This window comes from Chiloscyllium punctatum, chromosome 27 (assembly GCF_047496795.1).
Source record: "Chiloscyllium punctatum isolate Juve2018m chromosome 27, sChiPun1.3, whole genome shotgun sequence".
Taxonomy (NCBI): Eukaryota; Metazoa; Chordata; class Chondrichthyes; order Orectolobiformes; family Hemiscylliidae; genus Chiloscyllium; species Chiloscyllium punctatum.
In genome coordinates, this window is record NC_092765.1 from 16,102,004 (window position 1) to 16,125,146 (window position 23,143).

The 23,143-nt window shown below is 39.3% G+C and overlaps 1 protein-coding gene across 1 annotated transcript in view; it reads right to left on the bottom strand.

The window, feature by feature from the left end:
• Positions 1 to 23,143, bottom strand: part of LOC140453473 (mannosyl-oligosaccharide 1,2-alpha-mannosidase IA-like) — a 137,231-nt gene that overhangs the window by 105,954 nt on the left and 8,134 nt on the right. Inside the window, exon 2 of the mRNA XM_072548177.1 lies at positions 417 to 513. Coding sequence (XP_072404278.1) covers positions 417 to 513 — 97 coding nt within the window. The remainder of the gene's footprint in view (positions 1 to 416; positions 514 to 23,143) is intronic.

Here is a 23,143-nt window from a genome sequence, read left to right on the forward strand (position 1 = left end):
AATTCATTTTTAAAATCATAATTTTAGTTCTAATTCTTTTAGTAATTGCATTTTTCTCTTCAAACCAAAAAGTGGTTCCATTAACTCATCCTCAATACTACATGCTGGTCCATTATCACCTTACCCCTGCCCACTGATTCCATTATACACACCCATCCCATCCACATTGTTTTAATTATGTCCCCAACCTGAGCCCAGTTCTAATGTTACCCCTGCTTTACTCTGTTCACTTTACTGAACATGAAAATTACATAACAGATTGACTATGAATTATAATCTTCAAAGCTTTTCACTAAAAGGACTGATGTATATTCAGCTTTTATTTAATTGACTGCAATTTTCTTATATTAATAAACACACCAACTGTTTTGACAATACCTCTGTGCTACAGAGTAATTATTTCACAAATCACTCACCAAATAAGCCACTTGCATGTCCACTCTTCGACAATGGTTTGAGCTCATTGGTCCCCCATGCATATTGTCTGTAGTTATCCCAAGCAAACTTCATCATCTAGGGACCAAGAAAACAATTAAATAGTTATTCCTTCTCTGTATTTGGTAGATACAACATGGCCAGAAATGATAGAAGAAATGCAAAAGGTAATTGTGAATTTCAGTAGATATAAACATTTATATTGGAAATGCATTAATAGTGATCTACAATGAAATCAAGCTCAGATCTAAAAGTGAATTCCAAAGAATCAATGAAGCAGAGACTGGAAGATGCATTTTAAACCAGTTCTTCCTTGATACTGTAATTATTTCCATTTCTTGGACAGATTTACTCTTGGCAAATCCCTTGGCAGTAAGGAATTCCAACATCAAGACTTAAATGAATGGAAATGTTTTGCTTAAATTTTTTCCTTAAATACCACAACAAATTTAAATTTACAATGCTTCCTCCATCAACATAAGGAAATGGGAAATAGGAAATCAGTGGGGCTTTTCTCAATTCTAATCTTTTTGCTGGCATCCAGTGAGTTTGCCACATGTGTCCCTTGGCTACAAGGATCCAGACTGACTTCACTGTTTAGTGCATAGCTATTAGAAGCATGCCACTTGAGGAGGATCACAAAAGTTTAATTGAAGAGCAGCATTTTAAAGGTCTTAAGGGAGGAGAGGGAGAGAAATTTAGTTATCAAATCCCAAATCTCAAGGCCTACATGGTTGAAAGCGTGGTTGCCAATCATGGATGAAGAAAGTGGGAGATCACAAGAATTCAGAGTTGCAGCAATATAAAGTTCTCAGTGAATTGTTGATTACAGAGATGGGGTGGGCTAGATCAGGCCAAAGAAGACATGGATTACTTCACCACAGTTTGGGTGGACCTGGTAGTGGAAGGTATGGTCACAAAAATAGGTGTCCATGGGTGCAGGTTGTCACCCATGTACGAAGTTTCCAATTTTACAATGATGTTAATGCATGTAAATTAGCTAAAATTAGGGCCACATTTTCAAGTGAACAGACATTCTGGGGGAATTGGGGAAAAGGTATTGATAGCTGAACAGCTGTATAGTCTAAAACAGTCAGGAAGATTAACTCCAAGTGATTGCGCTTAGTGGGCATGATTACAAGAGAGGGCAGAATTGTTGCTTGTAAGAAAATATTGAAAGCACATCGAAAGGCTCCTTTGAGAATGCTGGCAAGACACAAAGAGATCAGTGGGATTACCCAAAGAGGGAGTCAAGCTGCGACAGCAGTTAGAGTTCAGGCTGTAAAGACCACATCTATTTATTTTTCCTTTATTTTTGAATGCGAACTCAAATAAGAACAGAACTGTTTTAAAACCAAGGGCTTGCTTCACTGAAAGGAATTGCTTCACTTTTAAAAACAAATTACTGGAACTCATCGAGAGTCATATTTGCACTGCTGTTTTACAAATAGTTGAACAGGAGAGATAAGATGGTATGGAACAGGGTGTGCTTGCAGAGTAAGTTCAATCAGCAACAGCGCAATAATTGTGACTGGTTGTGGATACTATAGATTTTCAGCCTGACACAAGGAATTGAATACTGGATTAGTGGTGCTGGAAGAGCACAGCAGTTCAGGCAGCATCCAACGAGCAGCGAAATCAACGTTTCGGGCAAAAGCCCTTCATCAGGAATAAAGGCAGTGAGCCTGAAGCATGGAGAGATAAGCTCAGGCTCACTGCCTTTATTCCTGATGAAGGGCTTTTGCCCGAAACGTTGATTTCGCTGCTCGTTGGATGCTGCCTGAACTGCTGTGCTCTTCCAGCACCACTAATCCAGTATTTGATTTTCAGCATCTGCAGTCATTGTTTTTACCCACAAGGAATTGAATAGCCTCCAACCATAAACCAATGATCTCTTCCTAACCAAACAATCTTCTGAACAATAAATCTTCTGCAAATTAAAGGGGGAAATATGGGAATTATTTTTTGCTTTATCTTTGAGAATCAAGCAAAGCTTCAGGAGAGCTGAAACAATCTAAATGTTAGTATGGCCTCTTTTTAAATAATAAATCTAATGAAATCCATAGCCTCGTGATCCTTAACGTGAAAAACCTCAAGTTTCATTTTTTGTCCATGTCTCCTCTTGTAGATTCAACTGCAGGAAATATAATTTGCTTCCATCTACTGTTTCTCCTTTTATAATATTAAATGCTATCAAATAATTCCTGAATTTTTTCTGTTTGAATGAAAATACGAGCATCAATGCAAAGACTGCACATCTCACATCTCTTATAAGGCTGGTTTTCAAATAATTTGAGGAAACGTTGAATTGCTCAGTTTTGGGGCTTGAGCAGAGGTCATCACACCCAAAGTTGCAAAAAGATTAATCAGAAAGGCAGTTCTTACTTCAGCCTTTGCTAATAATGATAACGTGATGCCATGATCCATTAATCATATCTGAAAAATACCAATTATACTGTTCAAACAGCAAGCAAATATTCTGTAATGGTAGATATGAAGTTGGGATAGAAGGACTGGTGTTGAGTATGGGGTGCTGGAAAAGCACGGCAGGTCAGGCAGCATCGAAGGAGCAGGAAAATCAACGTTTTGAGCAAAAAAGTTCAAATGATACAGTCCACTTAAACTTTGGAGTATCATCAAAAAATTACACTCAAGAATTCGGGCATGTCATGCCCTTCCATTAACAAGCATATGTTTTAACCTATGGAACTGCGTATTTCTCCTGATGAGAACTTATAGCCAAAATATATTTCTAATTCTTGGCAAAAACAATGGTCTCAGGCAATAACTTGAATTTTGCAAGTTGTCTTTCATAACTCCTGAAATAGTCCAATAAATAGTCCAACAAACAAAAGATAAAAGGCAAAAATTCATTTATTTGGTACCAAACAAATTATGGATACAAGTATTACATTTGGCAACTACATTGTGTATTGAACACTAGTTAGAATTCTAAAACAAAAAGAGACATTGCTGAAGAAGCCCAAAAGATCCAGTGTTCCTTCTAATGAAAGGTTCCTAAATAGTTTTCACATATAGCACCTACTATTTACTAGGTTCAATGCAGCAAATAATTTTGTAAATTTAGTTTCACAATTGTTCCTGAACCTGACCAGTTGTCAATAATTTTATGTCAAGGCATTTTTGACTCTCTTAGTTTATGTTTATCTATTGCACTGAACTAATGTTTTGAAACCTCAGCAATTTTTTGCACTGTGAAGTATTGATTGACTCTTTTGCCATCATCCACACTTTTGATCCCTTCTCAAATATGATCGGCTTTCATGAAAAGCTATTTTTTTGACGTTGAGCAGAAAGAATTAAAATGTACTCAGTTATAGACAACCGATACCTTCTGTTTTTAATGTTTACCATGTTATGCTCTATAAGCATGAACACATCATTTCTGCTGGAAATGAGCCACACGATCAAAGGGAAACATAAATAATTTCAATTAACATTTGATTTGCTGGTTTAAGTTGAAGTTCGTTGCATCCAATTTTTGGATATCATCCAGTTTCAGACTACTACTGCAACCGTTCTAAAAACACGTAAGAATTTGAAAAAGTGAACCCTGCATTCCTATTTTCCATAATGCAAAGGTCTATGAAGGTCAAATCTGTAAATGCTCCCCAACTATTGTGCTGAAATGCTCAGTAATTTCTGGCAGTTCAAAAAAAAATTCCAATATAATAAAACTACAAAGTCTCCAGCTGCTGAGAATTATGGCTTAATTTACTGATCTTATTTTGAAAAAGGTATGATTTTTTATTTTGGTTAAAATGTTGGTCATCCATTAGAAATTTCAAATGCTGCAGGAAAAATATAGCATAATGTTTAAATTGACTCATCAATAAAACACTCCGATAAATTGTTCACATTTGACTTTCCACATTGTGGCAGGTGAACGGCGCTCCCATTTTAAAAAATACAATATGCAGTTTCCACTGCAATTGTAGACAAGTGCTTGCAGACAGGAATGTACACATCACAAATGTCACAGGTATATTACCACAAGAGGCGGCCATTTAATCAAGTCTACACTGACACTTTTGAAAAACAATCCAGTTAGCTCCACTCCTCTGTTCTTTCACTAAATTCTTGTCATTTCTCCTTCTTGAAATATTTATCCAATCCTCACTGAAGGTCACTATTGAATTGTTTTAAACAATATCCATCGTACCAGACAATGCATGCCAAATCTTAACCACTCATTGAGTATACATCATATAAATTCAATTGCATTTTTCCAAGATAAACTAGAACAGACTTAAAAGTTTCATGTACATACCATCAAAATATAAAGTGCACAGAGAAAATAATCATGATGGTTAATGGACACTGATCTTTGGAGGACAAAAAAAATAATGCTACAGCTATACTAACTGCAGGAGTACTTCAAGAAGTGCCAGACTTTAAGCAGCAGGTATTAGCATGTGAGTGCAATGTAGATTTATCAGAATAATACCTATCCAAGCTCCATGATTTAGATTATGAGCAAGTTAATTAAGGTTGTGCTGCACAGAATTTAAATTAACGAAGTGCCTTGATCAAAAATTTCAAGCAAAAACAAAGAATGAAATAAATTTTTAAAATCTTAAAACAATGTGCCAATTCCTGGTTGACAATTACTCTCCAGGCATTTTCCATGGCAATATCTCTACCAATCAGAATCCACTTGCAAACTAATCAGCATTCTCATACAATACAATGTTGGTTTTCCCCTTAAATCGATTTATAGGTATAGGAGGCTACATCGGGTGCATTGGGGAGACAGGCCGCCTACTTGCGGAAGACCACTGGGACACCCGCACCAACCAACCCAACTGCCCCGTGGCTGAACACTTTAACTCTCCCTTCCACTCCGCCAAGGACATGCAGGTCCTTGGCCTCCTCCATCGCCAGACCATAGCAACACGACGCCTGGAGGAAGAGCACCTCATCTTCTGCCTAGGAATCCTCCAACCACAAGGGATGAATGCAGATTTCTCCAGCTTTCTCATTTCCCCTCCCCCCACCTTTTCTCAGTCCCAACCCTCAGACTCAGCACCGCCTTCTTGACCTACAATCTTCTTCCCGACCTCTCCGCGCCCACCCCCTCTCCGGCCTATCACCCTCACCTTAACCTCCTTCCACCTATCGTATTCCCAACGCCTCTCCCCCAAGTCCCTCCTCCCTACCTTTTATCTTAGCCTGCTTGGCACACCCTCCTCATTCCTGAAGAAGGGCTTATGCCCGAAATGTTGTTTCTCCTGCTTCTTTGATGCTGCCTGACCTGCTGCACTTTTCCAGCAACACATTTTTAAGCTCTGATCTCCAGCATCTGCAGTCCTCACTTTCTCCTTTGTAGTGATTGTAACAAAGTCAGCCAGGTGGACCTCATACAATGAGTCTGAAGACTTCCTCGTGGCAAGTATATGAGTTGCAGGGTATTCCCATGGAAGTGGACACCCTCACTAATCGGACTAAGCTTAGGGGAACACCATATACATAGCCTCACTCAGGACATACCCTGAGCAAAGGGACTCTAGGTCAGTCTACAGCAATAGTTAAATTGCTTTGCAACATTCAAGTTAGAACCAAAATAAACATCTGGTTAAATGGTCACCCAGCTCTAATGGATATCAATATCGGCATGGCTATTTCGTTAATCGCAGAACCAGTCTTTAATAAATTTCCCTCTGGACTCCAATTCTTAAGTTTGTGCAAGACCACAGCTAGATAGAGAATCGATACTGCGAAACCTTAACAGATTAAGGGTACAACTTTGATATCATTCTCTAATGAGAAGCAGCTGGTTCTATTACTACAGATTGTAGTAAAAGGCTTGGACCCAAGCTTGATGGGGTGAAATTGGTTGGAAAAGATTCATCTAGTCTGGATCAACATTTTTTGAGTAGAAGACAGCTGTCCAAGTGAAGTCCTAATTACATAGCTGGATGTTTTTCAGGAAGGTCTAGGGACTATTGAAGAAGCTAAGGCACCTTGCATGTTGACCAGGAAGCAACTCTATGATTCTGCAAGGCACACCCAGCGCTATTTGCCTTACGGGCAAAAGTGGAGGCAGAAAATCAGAAGGCTGGAAAATGAAGGAATCATCACCAGTCCAGTTTGCAGAATGGGTACTCAAGTTTGCAGTACTGACTGTGAAGCTGTTAGGTTGGTTCACCTTTGTGAGGATTTTAAACAAAACAGTAAAATGCTAATCACAACTGGATAATTACACAATCCCTCGCATAGAGGATGTACACAGAAAGCTGCCATGGGGGGCTGATCTTCATGAAGCTGGATATGAGCCTTGCTTACTTGCAATTGTGGTTAGATAAAGATCCCCAGAAGTATGCTAAAATTAATAGCCATAAATACTTGTAGCAATATATGATGCTGCCATTCTGGGTATCGTCAATTTTTTTTAAGCAGACAATGGAGAACCATTTTTGTTACAAAGCACAGGTTGACTGCCACCCACATCCCCCTCATCCCTGCCAAGAGCTGAATGCCTAAAAGGAGCACCTCGTCTCAATCTGTTATAGGTGGTTAAACGAAATGAAATCCTTTCACTCATGCTACAGCCAACAAGTAACAATGTATTTAGCTAACTCTAATAGTGAACAATTTAACAGAACTACTAACAAACCGACCAAATCCCCTCTACCTACTAATTATTCCCTACTAACACGAAATTTGAATGGTATGCTGTTCCAATCATATACAAATCTCACTTAAATAACAAAACAATAGAATTTAGTCTCTCAAAACTACAGCTAGGATAAGTCTTCCAGAATGCTCCTCACCCTCTCCGATGATCCTCCACTAGGAACATCTTTCTCCATTGAATGCTGATAAGTGAAATGCCTCTCTCTGTCAAATTAGCGTGTCAGGAATATTGGTTAAGAGTGCTGTAGAACCTTGTGGATGGTACTTAATCAGAGCTTTAAGATTTCTGAGACAGTCAGATATTTACTCTTCAGATAGCAGTGCACTCTCAGCAATTTTCAAAAACATTCTTATGTACCCTTGATGATTGTCAATTTTGTTATAAGAGGATTGGTTCTAGGTAGTTAAAACCATCAGATTTAATTTTTTTTTAAATATCTAAGGGTTTGATTTAAATTGATTGGCTAAACTTTAAAAGACTTGTTGTCTTGGTAAAAATGTTGCTCAGTTGTTTGATAATAAAAATGTTTCAATTCAGGTGCTCTCTGTGCACCTGCACTTTAAACTGCTGTTCAGACATCCATTTTAACTTTAAGCACTGAAAAAAATGCTATCTTTTAAAGGGACCATGCAATGCTTTCCCTCATTTTACACAAACCAACTTTGTAACATTTTATAAGGTTAACCCCCAGGTCGCCATTTAGCGAGATAATGTGCTAATAACAGGGAATATGGAGCACTTAGAGAAGTTGAATATGGTCCTTAGATGTTTCTCCTCGAAAGGGAAAAACATGTGATCTAGACACCCAAGTGACTTCCTTGGGATACAAAGCTGACAAGATCGGGTTATATCCATTGGAAGTTAAATTGAGGGCAATCAAATGTGCCTTGGCTCCCATGCTCGTATCAGAGTTTAGGTCTTTCCTTGGGCTGATGAATTATTATGGTAAGTTCAGGCATTACTTGGCTTCCACCCTGATTCCTTTGCATCAATTCTTAAGCAAGGATCAGCCTTGGAAACGGTCGCATAGCCTAGTCATAGGTTCCAAGGAAGTGAAGAAACAGTTATCACCCTCGAAAGTGTTGCCACACTATGATGCTAAGCAAGATTTGGTATTGACATGCAATGCCACATCATATGGCACCAGGGTAGCATTACCTCAAAGGTAGCCCAATAGAGAGGTGTCCAATAACATATGCCTCCAGGACTTTGACTAATATACAGCATAAATACGCTCAGATAGAGAAGGCAGGTTTGGCAGAACTAGTTGAAATCAGAAAGTTCAACCTATACCTTTGCAGATGTAAATTTTAAATAAGAGACCACAAACCTCTGCTAGGTTTACTTAAGCAAGACAAGGCAGTCCTGCCAATAGCATCAGGCCAAATTCAGCAATGGGTTCTAATACTAAGTGCATGTAATTACAAATGTTCACATTATTCAAGAGACCAAGTAGCAATTGTAGATGTCTCGACTCCTTGAAGTGTTGGTCACAGACGACAAACCATCGTTTACCAGCAGAGAATTTGAGTATTTCCTAAAATCGAATGGTGTCCAATAGAAAAGGACAGCTCCATACCATGAATCATCCAACAGTGGCAAAAACAGCAGTCTAAACTTTGAAGGCAGGCTTAAAGGAACAGCTACAGCTGCACTCAAAACCAAACTGTCCTTGTTGTTATTTGATTATAGAACCACCCCTCAAGAAAATACAGGAATCGCTCTAGCAGAGTTACTCATGGGGATCTTCCCGGATCAAACGGCATCAGGAATGCAGATGCTGGACAGAAGACTCCACTAAGAAAGAGACAATTTACTTCAGGGAATGAAGTTTGGTACAGGAACCACAAGAAGGGCCCTGCATGGGTAAGGTGCATGGTCCAGTGACATGTGATAATGATGCTGCTCCTCTAACAAGGTTATTCTGTTCTTGTTTTTTTTTCCAGTAGGGTCATAAACACAGAGTTACCAAGAGGTTTGGCTGGGATGGGTTTTAGGGCCAATTTGATTATGGATAACAGATATTGCCTCAGATAAAACGCCTTCAAGTTTTAAAGAAAAACACTTGTATAATGAATGGGAAGTGGCCAGTTCTCCCAGCTCAGCTTTTCTCTGGTTTGGTTTTAACAAGCACTCAGAATTGGGGCTGCTAGTCTAAGAAATAGCTACATGGAAGAAGGTGTTCCATGCTGAATCTCTCTGCCATCTCTCTCTCCAAGACCCTGTGTTTGATTTTAACTATTTTTGCTGAGGAGTGTTTATGGGGACTGTTGGAAGTATCATTAAATTGGGATAATCTGTTGGGTTTTTGGTAGGTTAAGTTATTCTATATTCTGTCCTCTTTTGTTGGTGTTTCATTTGGTAATCTTGCAAATAAATTATGCTTTGTTTAAAACTAAGTGGTTGGGCCAGCTGCATCACTAATCGAATAGCCACTCTATACCTGCTGAAAACAACTAGCAAAGTTATGGTCTGGGCTACTTTCTTTAAAGGCTTCGAGGGGATCTGGGCACCTGGACCATCTCTGACACCTCCCTCCCCTTTCTGGACCTCTCCATCTCGATTAATGACAACCGACTTGACAGTGATTTCTTTTTTACAAACCCACCGACTCCCACAGCTACCTGGATTACATCTCTTCCCACCCTACCTTCTGCAAAACTGCCATCCCATATTCCCAATTCCTCCACCTCCGCCATATCTGCTCCCAGGAGGGCCATTTCCACCACAGGACATACCAGATGGCCTCCCTCTTTATAGACTGCAATTTCCCTTCCCACGTGGTTGAAGATGCCCCCAACGCATCTCATCCACATCCCGCACCTCCATCCTCAAACCCCACCCCTCCAACCGTAACAAGGAGAGAAACCCCCTGGTCCACACCTTCCACCCTTCGCATAAACCACATCATTCACCGACATTTCCATCACCTCCAAACGGACCACACCACCATAAATATATTTCCCTCCCCACCCCTTTCCACAAAGACCGCTCCTCCGTGACTACCTGGTCAGGCCCACGCCCCCCCCAACAACATCCTCCCATCCTGGCACCTTCGCCTGCCACTGCAGGAATTGCAAAACCTGCACCCACACCTCCTCCCTCACCTTCATCCAAGGCCCCAAAGGAGCCTTCCACATCCAAAGTTTCACCTGCACATCCACCAATGTCATTTATTATATCCATTGCTCCCAAAGCGGTCTTCTCTACATTGGGGAGATTGGACGCCACCTCGCAGAGGCGCTCCCTCACCACCCGACGCCTGGAGGAAGAATGCCTCAACTTCCGTCTTGGAATACTTCAATCCCAGGACATCAATGTGGACTTCACCAGTTTTGTCTCTCGTCCACCTTACCCCAGTTCCAAACTTCCAGCTCAGCACCATCCTCATGACCTGTCCTATCTGCCAATCTCCCTTCCCACTTATCACCTCCATCCCCATCCCCACTCAGCTACTGTACTGTCTGCTACCTTCTGAGAACTGGCCTATGCCCTCAGAGTCAGAACACTCTGATTTCAAGAATTCCACTCAGAGTTTGACTTTGTTTCTTTGTCAGATGCACTCCAGCTTCATGCTTCACTGACATATTCCTACTTGAAATGGCCTTTTCTTAGCCCCCTCAAATAACTGTCCATTCCTGCCTCAGCAGTCTAATCGAGCATCATAAATTAACTTATGATCAGCACCATAGCAGATGAGACAGAAAAGCTGTTTGTACAGGTACACTTCCACAGCAGGGATACTAGTCACCAGAATAAAACAAAAGGACATTATTAAATGTTTCAATATTGCTTGTCCGAGAATTCCATTTCAATGGTGTCGGGCACAGCTGAGTTGTCTTTCAGTGATTCAACTATAATGGATTAAGCCCTAAAAGAAACCAGCATTCTGACACATCAGTATTAATTATTTGATTTTCTTGTCAATGCCATCTGTATAGACAATGAACAATAAACAATGCATTGCTCAAGCTATGGTATCGTAAATAAAGCACATTAATTTTCTCAATTTAAGAAAGGATTCATTGAGTTAAATTATCAGTAGTTTTTCACAATTAGTTCAATCACATACTTGATGATATGGTACTTTGAATGTTTAAACTCAGAAGGTACTAATAAAACATATTTGTACCATTTTCGAAAACATATTTCCCTGATCCATAAATGTTCATATGGAGATATCTGTAATAGAGACACAATGTAGAAGAGTATTTCATAACATGCATTGCAGTAACTTTGTTCAAGAAATTTTCACCTTTACCCTAGAATCAATTCCATAGCTTTCTGGTGTAAAGCAACATCACGTTACCTGTAAATCTCAACAAAAGAATCTGGCGACACCAACCCACTTTTCAATCCAAGTATTATCAAGAAAATTCTTAAAATTACTGCTATTAAAAATACACTTTTCTCAATGTTTACTTGTAATTCTGAATTATTTTTCTTGTAACTTCACCATAAACTCACTGGCTAATTTTTAAAACTCTGTTCATCAGATGCTCATTAGGATGGCTTTAGGCATAAGACACTATCGACAATGACTCTTATTGGCTGGAAATTGGCAATGAGGCATTAACGGAGAAGAGCCATCTTCTTGGCAGGATCTCAGAGGCCTGCAATCATAATTTGACCATAGCATATGTTGCTGCTGTAGCTTGGAAGCCAGGTGGATGTTGATAGTTGATTAGATAAGTACTGACATAGCAAGGGTGATGAGGACACCTTTGCCATACAGTACTTTGCATGAAGGTAAACAAATGCAAGCATCTGTATTGTGGTTCTGATCACGAGGACTTGTCTGTATCTCCGGGCCAAATGATCAAAGTTCAACACACCCTGGAGGTGAGTGTGTTGTAACACATCCAAACAGATTTAAGAAAGAAAATGTTTTCAATCCTTCCTTGGCCTGTTGCCTCAAGTAAGATTACATGTACAAGTGTTTCTTTATATGAGAGAGGCAGTCATGACTTGTGTATTTATCCCAGGGGAGAATAACTGACATATCAAGAAGTTCATTCTTGATGGCATGGCCACTTTGGAAGGCACTGTTCATGTTATAGATGCCCATCCAGAAAAAGGTACACCCTAAATTATTTCTTCAGCTGGCCTTCCATTACACATCATGTCTCATTTAAAGGTGGCAAGTTCACAATGTTCAGAGTATTCGAGAAGATTTGTAGCTCAGGTTGTTGACTTGCTTGCTGAACTGGAAGGTTTGTTCACAGATGTTTCATCACCATTCTAGGTAACATCATCAGTGTGCCTCCAGTGAAGTGTTGATGTCTGTCCCGCTTTTCTGAGTCTGCTGGGATTGGTGCTGTCATTTCTGGTTTTATTGCTGATTCAGTTTCTGAGTGGTTGGTATCTGGGGTCCAACTCTTCAGGTTTGTTAATAGAGTTCAGGGTTGAGTACCAAGCTTCCAGGAATTCCTGTGCAAGTTTATTTGGCTTGTCCTAGGATGGATACATTCTCTCAGTCAAATTGGTGTCCTTCATTGTCCATGTGCATGGATATAAGTGACAGCTGGTCATGTCTCTTCATGACTAGTTAGTGCTCATGCACCCTGATGGCTAATTTTCTTCCGGTTTGCCCTCTGGCAGTCTTTACATGATGTTTTGTATATAACGTAGATCCTGTTGGTTGTGGGTATGGGATCCTTGATACTTGTTAGCAGCTGTCATAGTGTGATAGCTCATTTGTGGTCTACCATGAGACCAGGGGTCAGCATAGTCTGGTTGTCATTTCTGATATGTCCTTAATGTATGTTAGTGTGGCCAGTGTGTCTAGATGTGTTGTCTTCCTGTTGTGGTCTATTGTGTTAGTATCGGTGGCCTTTTGGGTACCTGTCGTTTGTGAAGACTTTATAGGTGTTCTTCTTCTGCTTTGCACAACTCCAGCTGCAGTATGTTATAGTCCACTTGAACAATGATCTGATGCAGCTCCATTTGTGGGTGTTGGAATGATTGCTGTAATTATTGATTACTTAGTCTTTGTGGGTGGCCTTCCTGTATACGCTGGACTGAAACTCTCCATTGGCCTTGTATTCAACCACTAAATTCAGGAAGAGTCTCATCACACAACATGCTTGAGTTTCCAAACTGGGTTGGGAATTTGGCACTCAGATCTGTCATTGCTGGGGCCAACCATTATGATCCAGCCCTCACATTTTGTTTTACCAAGTGGAAAATACCATGCAGGACATTTTCTAAAAATATGGGATGACCACGAGAACCCAAATGCCATAAAATTTGGCCAAGTAAGGCTTTGCTGCAAAATAGTAGATATTGTCTAATCAATTCTTTCAGAGATGCTATGATGCAGGTAGGTGCATCACAAATGCACCAGAGACGTTAGTATCATCTATATGTAGAAGTAACATTCTGAAGTAGTTGCAATAAAGAGCAACAATAAAATGAGCAAATGTTAAAATCTGCAAAAGCAGTCGAGTGAAAAATATCGACTTTCACACCCACTAGGCATCTCAACCATACGGAGAATGAAACACAACTGAAGTGTAGTCACTCTTGGAGGAAATATGGCAGCTAATTTGCACACTAACTTCCACAAACAGCAATGTGATATGGTTGGATAAGCTGTTTGTGTGACATGGCTTGAAAAATAAATATTGGCCAGGACATAAGGATAATTCTCCTGATCATCTTCAAAACAGTATTATGGATCTTTTAGGTCCGTATTAGAAATAAGGCAGGCTTCAATTTAACATCTCTTCCGAAATAAAGTACTTGAGTGCAGCAGTCCCTCAGTACAACACTTGTCAGTTTAGATTGTTGAACTCATTTCTTAGAATGGGGCTTGAATACACAACCTTCAGATCCAGGTGTGACAGTATACTCCCAAATGAGCGAAGATTAACACAAAATGCATCTGCAGTTAGATTTTATTTTAAACAAAAGTGACAACAGTGTCTCAAATTTACATATAGAAAACATGTCAAAAACAAAAAAATCATCTCAAACCATTGCGAAGTACGACAACGATAGAAGATAGACAAACTTTTTTGCAATTTTGATGTTAAGGTTTTGAACACTTGTACAGATGATTCCACTACTTCCAATCAGATATATACAATAAGTTTCATTAATTCCTTAAGTTTCAACATAACATTGGCAGGTCAGAACAGGTACATAAGTGTACCTCAACTTGTGCCAAGTCTTAGGAAGGACGAAAAAAATTAGATAAACAACCATAACATAAGCAACTATATAGGCACATTCATGTAAATCAGCTGTCAAAGCTCGACAAATGTACTGGTTGACCTATATCCAGTAAGAGACAAAAAAAAACTGCAGATGCTGGAATCCAAGATAGCCAAGCAGGAGACTAGAAGAACAAAGCAAGCCAGGCAGCATCAAGAGGTGGAGAAGTCAATGTTTTGGGTGGAACTTCTCCACCTCTGATGCTGCCTGGCTTGCTGCGTTCTTCCAGCCTCCTGCTTTAATACATATATCTATTAAAGCAAAGAAAAGCTATACTCTCAGAATCAAAATTGTAGATTCCTGCTTCTAAAATTGGCAAGTCCTCTAAGTGATCACAAACATCAGTAAAATCTTTTTTTTAAAAAAAACTTCCCATTTCAGAATATTATATCTGCAAACAATATTCTGCAAGGCTTTATCTCTGTCATTTACAGTAAGGAACTAACTCAACTTTACACAGTGTTGATGTCTTTATCCATCAGCTTCAGAATTTCTTGCAATCAGACTTCACAGCATTCAATGCACTCTCTTTAGAAAGAAATGTGATAATGCAGTGAAAGCAACTTCAAGGTAGGACTCATTGAGGAAACAAATAGTCTTATACATTTGGCTGTAAACCCCTAATTGTGTTACATCAAAAATAGAAGCATTTCATTTCTCAGCACTGAAAAATTTTATTGTGCAACTCCAAAAGAACACCAATGCTAAACGCAGAATAGCTGAATACACTTGAAATAAAACCAAAATGTTTGGGCATCAACACTTGAACCATTCTAGTCCAAAGCAGGGTCTGATTTCTTGTGGAATAGTTTGAAGTCAAAGTTTACAATTCACCACTATAATTGTCAGAGTAATGATGCCACTAGGTATCAAATGTTATTAGCCAATATGGTCTGAAGGAATGCTGGAGGCTGAATGGAGTGTGGGATCAGGAGATAGATATATTAATTAGCTTTGAATTAGTTTTATAGATATGGGGAGCCTGTAATCAACGGAATGTGGATTTTATTAAGTGCGGGTGACTCAAACAAAGCTGGATGACGTTTAAAACAATCAGCTTTAGTACTCGTGTCACCGTGGTATTGTCCATACCTCGGAGTCAGAATGCCTGGGTTCAAGCCCCACCTGCTCCAGATATGAGTCAGAACATCTTAATTTCTAACATCTCTGAATAGGTTGATTAGAAAATACGTAAAATAATCATCTTCTAGTATACAACACTGGTAGCAGAGAATGGTTGAGTCAAAATGTAAAGTTTCGGAGAATGTTTACTGACCAATTTTCTGCAAACGAGCCTGATGACCAGTGAAAAAAATGAAGTTTCAATGTGAACTTGGGTTACTTGTTTACCAAACAGAAAACAGAGTACAGCTAGGTACTTTTGTTATCATACAGTTGTAGGGCAAGTAGTAATTTGTTTGAAATTGGAGCCTGATGATTTCAGCAGATGAAGGTTAGGACATACATTTGTTAAATTCTTTCCAAAAAAAGATTATTGGCTCTTTATGAAGTGTGGCCAGACTTTGATAAATTTAAAAAGACTGAGGATAGTATCATGAAGAGGATGTAGTGGAATTCAATAGATTATATGCAGAAATTTCATGTGGAAATTCCCCAATCTTCAGCACTGGTACTGAAGTGAGGGTACTCTGCCTCTTCCTCGAAAAAAGGCATGAACCACCTCCATCCACCACCACCCTCCTCTGCGCGGCTGAGCTCGTCCTCACTTTGAACAACTTGTCCTTTAATTCCTATCACTTTCTTTAAGTCAAAGGTGGGCCGTGGGTACCCACATGGGCCCCAGTTATACCTGACTGTGTGTAGATGAAACAGTCTTTGCTTCAGACCAACAGCAGCCCTCACCCACAACTCATTCTCTGCTACATTGATATATCATCGGTGCTGCTTCCCTATCATGGAGAACTGAAAATGTTTATCAACTTCACCCAAGTTCTATCTGGATGTATTATGGCCTGAGATGGCAAATGCTGTGCCCAGGACCTAAGAAACTACAGAAAGTTGTGTGCTCAGTCCAGGGCCTCTCAGAAACCAACTCCCCATCCACGGACTCCATTTACACTTCTCGTTGCTGCAGAAAGGCAGCTAATATCCAAGACCCCTCCCTAGTAATGCTCTCTTCCATCAAGCAGAAGATACACAAGCTTGAACACACGCACCCAACAGGTTCAATAACAGCTACTTCCCTGGTGTTGAAACTGTTAAATTGACCTCTCTAGCAAGATCAACATTATTTTAAGTTAATGTTGATCTTGCTTTGTGCACATCCTGTGCTGCTGTAATCTTATATGCCTCAGGCTAAGCACTCTATGATCTGTATGTCCTTGCTTGCTACGATCTGCTTGTACTGCTCACAAAAGAAAACCTTTCACTGTACCTCGGTGCATATGACTATAATAAATCAAATCCATTTCCATCCTGCTTTCACCTTCACCTGCTCTCTGACTCATTCTTTCCTTAGTTTCTTTTGCCAGGGATGGGCTAGCTACCAACATCCACGATAAAGCCACTGACTCCCACAGTTACCTGTACTAGACATCCTCACACCCTGTTTCCTGTAAAGACTTCATCTCATTTTCCCAGATTCTCCATCTCATCTTTTCCCATGATTCCAGCTTCAACAAGGAGACATGCATCTTATTCTTCAAACTGTAAATTTCTCAACAACGTGATTAACAGGGTTTTCAGTTGTGTCTAATCCATCACGTGCACTTCTGCCTTCACCCCTTCTCTGCCCTCTCACAACAATGAAAGGGTCCTCACTTACCATCCCACCAGCGTCCACATCCAAAGGATTATTAGCCATCATTTCCAATATCTCCAGTAGGATACTACCACAAGGTCTCATTTCTCTCCTTTCCCTGTCAGCCTTCTGCAGGGACCATTCCCTCCAGGACAGCCTGGCCCACTCCTTCTCAACCTCAATGCTACCCAAACCCTTATGATATCTTTCCATGCAAATACAAAAGGTTTAACACCTGCCTATTTACTTCCACCCTCGTCACTTTCCAAGGCCCCAGACGCAGCTGCCAGGTGAAGCAGTAATTTATCGCCACTTCACTCAATCTAGTCTACTGCATTCACTGTTCACAATGAGGCCTCCTCTACATGGGGGAGAAAAAAAGAAAAAATGGGTGACTACTTTACTGAACACCTACATTCTGTCCACAATAATGACTAAGCTTCCTCTCGCCTGCCACATTAACACACCGTGTTCCCTGGCCAACATCTCTGTTTCGGGCTTGCTGCAATAGTCCAGTGAAGCTCAGCACAAGCTGGAAGAGCAGCATCTCATTTTCCACATGGTAACTCTGCGGCCAGCAAGACTCAATATGGAGTTAAATAGCTTTAGGGCCTGAGCATCTTTTCCCAAGTCCTTACCCGAACTCCCACACACACCAGGCCTCATCACATGGACTGCTACAAATGATCCCAATTAGCAACTACTGATTCCCTCTGGTTGACCTTTATCCATTCTTTTGTCTGTCCAACTCTTTCACTAGGCTTCATCTTCATGTATCATTTACTCCTCCTCTCCTCCCTATCTTAGTATACATAGACACCAACCTTTTCTTCGGTACAATCAATCAATCAGTTCTGAAGAAGGGCCACTGGATCTGAAACATTAACACTCCTTTCTCTCCACAGATGCTGTCAGACTTGCTGCGTTTTCACAGCAATTTGTTTTCGTTTCTGATTTCCAGCATCTACAGTTACAGAGTAGATGTATAACACGGAAACACATCTTTCAGTCCAACTCATCCATGCCGGCCAGACATCCTAGGTAAATCTATCTTTGGTTTTTTTGGTCTAGTATTGAAGTATTTGACTGTATGTACCACGTATGGACAAATTTCTAGGTTTAACAGGAGAAAAACTTGCAGATAAAACACGCACTAAAAAAAGTTCTAATAAAACATTCCTTATCAGCAGCAATTGCACAGTGATATAATGGGACAAGAATGGAACGTTACCAAATTGGTGAAACTGTCACAATGAATGGGCCTTTTCCTTACAGTTCAGTATAATGAAATGTACAATATACAATCTATAAATTTCTTGAAGCATTTAACATAATTGATGCTATTTCTTCTGGCTGGAGAGTGCAGAATACACAAGTAATGATGAGGGGTTCAGTCATTTAGGTCTGAAGAAGAAACACTTCTTCACTCAGAGGAATACAAAATCTTTGGAATATGATCTGCTCAATCATTGCCTATATTCAAGATTGAGACCAAGTGGTTTTCTTGAGTGCCAAGAGATTCAAGGAATATGGGAGATAGGGACGAACAGTGAAGGCAACATAGATCCTATTGAATCAAGATTTGGAGGTGCTGGAAAATATTCATTGTATTGCAGTTCAGTAGGGGAGCACATGTAAACCTCCCTCCACTACAAATTCAACTGTTACTATTCTTTGCTTGGTGACACTTAGTCAACTTTATACGTGAACGGTCATTGTTCAACATCAGACCCATATGCGTATTGGAAAAATTAAAGTCACTCATATTTCATCAAACATCTTTTTGAAAACTCCATATCTGGGTCAAGCACCCTGCTCCAAACCCTTTACAGCTTAACGACTGCCAATCTTTGAAGTATGGAGAATGTGAGGACTGCAGATGCTGGAGACCAGAGTTGAAAAGTGTGGTGCTGGAAAAGCGCAGCAGGCCAGGCAGCATCCAAGGAGCAGGAGAATCGACGTTTCGGGCATAAGCCCTTCTTTGAAGTATTCCAACCTTCAGTTATTTCAACCTATTCAATGCCACTTCTGCCTACTTCCACCTTTACTGCTATATTGACAGGGGTCAATTTAGCTCAGTTGTCTGAATGGTTGGTTTGCAAAACAGTGTTACGTCAAGAACGTGGATTCAATTCCCATCACGAGCTGAGATTAAGACAAAGGACTCTCTTTTTCAAAATCTCCCTGTTTGCCTGAGGTATGGTGGCCCTCAGATTAAATTACCACCAGACATTTCTCTCCAATGAGCGGGCAGCCCTATAGTTTGGCAAGACTATGGCAACGTGACTTGGCTATACTGACAACATTCACTTTGCTAGTGAAAATAAATGCAAGCAACTAATTTAGTCCTGAAGTTACATCCTCTGCTTCTTCAAGATGGCTGCATGTTGGTCCCAAATCAGCCCCAACCTCGGTTTGCCTATTCAGTTAGTATTTCTAGTTTTATAAAAGATGTTGAGGATATCCTTTCTTACAGCTATCAAGAATAGTTCAAATCAATAGGAATTTTATTCCATTTATGAATTGATGATGGAGGAAGGTTAGTATTTTGTTTTGTACTGTTATTTCATTTGCTTATATTCTGTGCAGCACAGATAATCTCCAATTTTTACAAATACTGTTTGATAGTGTTCAAATTGAATAATTAAAAATCAGTTGATTTAAATCAAAAACAAGCTGCAACTCAGATTGATCCAACATAGTATAACATGTTAATACAAACATATCAAAGAATATAATAGAGTAACAATGTCTGCTGTTTCATACAAATCCATATAGATCCAAAATTTAAACATTTTCAATTGTTAATTTGTATTTTCAAAAACACCAACATTATAGAATAGGCAAAGCTAAGTATGAAGAAAGAGCAAGGGATAGACGATACATGCTTAAACATTCTCATTCCAAAATGACCCCCTTAAGTCTATCGCTATCCTCCTAGTTCAAATCACTTACGTATTGCTATGAAGGTGTAAGGGGGACTGTATCTTTAAGAGTGTTAAAAGCTAGCAGAACTGCCTGACACAGCACCAAGTGTTCTGAACAAGGTAACAATGTAACATTTGGTTGAACAGCTAGATTAACTGGGTTGCCTGAAAACAAAAAGAAATTCAAATTCAACCAGTCTGTTTAAATTATGCCCCAAAATACCAAACTCCAATCAAGTTTGAATTTAGTATTTTGACAATATTAACACGAATGAAACAATCCGATGCTTTGGGGTATAAAACCAGAGAAAAAAAAAAATTGAACAGTTGGGTGATAACTGCCAAAAGACCAAAGATGTAGCTACTCATAAGAACTCTGAAAGGTACCTGTCTGGAGAAGGAGTCTGCACAAGAAAAAGATCAACACTGACCTGGAGAGCAAATCTACAGAGGAAGATACCAAGAGAAGATTTGACAGCGGGCTGGTTTTGAAATTTGAATTTTTCTGTAAATCTTAATTGGGGGCTTTATCAGACAAGTATAGCTGGTGGGGGGGGGGGGGGTGGGGGGGTGAGGAGATAAAAGATAGGTTTAGATAAATGAGTTGCAAATAGTTGTTTGTTCATTAATTTTTTTAAAGTCTAACAGAGAATAAAGTTGTTAATTTTTACTCAAAATAGTGACTTTTGGGATAGTTCTTTGCCTCTCGAGTTCTCACAGATTACAGCACGGGATGCATGTTTCCTGTGTGTCAGGTTTAAATTTACAGAGGGGCTTACCCTGTGTTGTAAGTGTATCATATGCAAATTTTGAAACTAGATCCCGTATAACCAATATATAAAAGAATGGTTCAGTGCTGACTCCAGGGAAACTGTAAATGCCTTCCAACAGTCTACAAAACGGTTCACCCATACTCCATTTCCTGTCATTCAACTAATTTCCTATCTATGCTATTCCAGAAACCTCAACTTTACTGACAAGCTTACAGCATGGCACTTTAGCAAATACCTTTTGGAAACTCAAAAGTACAATCACATTATCCTTTTCAACCCTGTTACCTCAAAACCCTTACATTAAGCATGATTTACCTTTAACAGGTCAGTATTGGTTTTGATTAATACCCTTATCCAGTGCCTATTAAATATAGCCCCAGATTTTTGTTTCCCCACTACCGTTCTGAACTGCAATATTTACAATCTTACAGTTTTATGAGACTGCTTCCATATCTAGGGAGGAGTTTAAATTTCTAGTGAATACTTCTGCAATTCGCATCCTTCACTGTTTTTTCATCCTCCGAGGCATCCCATTTAGTCAAAAACTTCCTACATCAATTACATATCATACGCCAAACAGCTGTGGTTCTTAAACTCTTCAAATCAAACAACTTCCAGTTTGTCTAACATCTAAGTTAACAACTAAAGATGCTAATTATCCAGATTCTGTTAATCTTGCGCTTTTTGTAATTTATCTATCCTTTCGTCATTTGGAAATCCATAATATACATCCAATAGGGTAACAGCACTTACCTTGCAGCTTCCTTAACTTCGCTTTAGCATCATTCCTATATTATAGTGCTGTAATGGAATCTATCTTAATGCTGCTATATCCAACAGCATACTATCCCTGCTCCATTATTTCTGAAATATTTTAGGAATCAGAAACAGAACATGCTGATTCAGAGTTTTAATGGAGCACAACAAAACAAGTCATTTAGATATCCCTCAGTATGTCTTTAAAGGAAAGACTATTGTGGACAATCTAAGTGTAAACAATTTAAGAAAATTACTGATCAGACCTTCATAAGTATTAAGCTCACATAAGATCTGAAACAAAATGGTTCATCATAGTTCTGAACATATAGAATAAACTTCAACAAAAACAAATTCCTACTGGGTCAGTTACCTCTCTGAAATCAAAACAATCTTTTAAGTGCAACAAATTAAGAATAGGTGCTCATATGTAACAATAATTCTTTGACATTGTGCTAGTGAAATCAAATGTTCATTATGGAATACAAATATTTATTTATTTGATTTACACATGGTCCTGAAATGTGCTGACTGCGTTCAGGAAAATTACATCAAGGAAATATTCATATTGCATAGAATCAGTGATTCAAAATCCCACATTACCCATTAATTGTGTTTACTTCATTTTTTAAGTTAGCTGCTTTCATGGAAGTCAATTTTAGCAAAATTGAAAGTACTCTGACAACCTGCATCTTTGGTCATATATTTTGACTCTGCCAGCGCCAATAATCTATTTATATCTTCTCATTCATCCATGTATTGTGGCCACCAGGCTTTAACTATTAGGTACCAGTCATGTACTTGTACTAGTAGTTCAGCTGATGGCTGAAACAGCCCTGAACGAATAATGTATAAAGAATTTCTGACCATTTTGTTACATAGGACCTTGACGTAATTTAAAATAAAAAATATTACCTGCAAGTTAAAATCCACTTCTTAGATAATTAAATTTACCATGGCAGCATGTGGGTGGGAGAGTGGAGTGGGGGAAAAAAAAGTTGTGTATTAAAGTAGGAACATTAATATCTGGAATATATCACATCACTTCATGGCAAACAGATTTTCCAATTTGAGAGAGCACACTAGCTAGGCCTACAAGCAGATGAGCAGATCAGAGACAAAGCAAAGTACAAAATATAGTGTGAACCCTTGAACAGATTCTATAGCAGATTTTTACTTTTTTCACTAATGAGCAAGAAGCAAAGTAGTGCAGATGTTAGAAATCTGAACTGAAACTAGAAACACTCAGTAGATCATGTGCCATCCGTGGTGACAGTCAGGCAGGGATAAGGTTTCAGGCCAACTATCTTTCATCAGATCAAGTTGTAATTCGATTATGACTGCAACCCTGTGCTTTTGCCTGTAAAATAAAACAGCTTAATGTACCAGGGCCCTGAAATCAAGCAGTTCACTACACAGTAGAACTTGGTACAAAAGAATTTCAAAATTCAAACAATTCAAAGTTAAACTTTGTCAAACACTTTTAATTTGAGATCACACTTTATGGTAAAATGAATTTAAGTAAATAGAAACTATTCATTCAGTGTGTTTTACTGCTGGAATCAGCTACGTCAAAATTGCTCAATGAGAAGCTTAACAAAACATGTTGGTATGA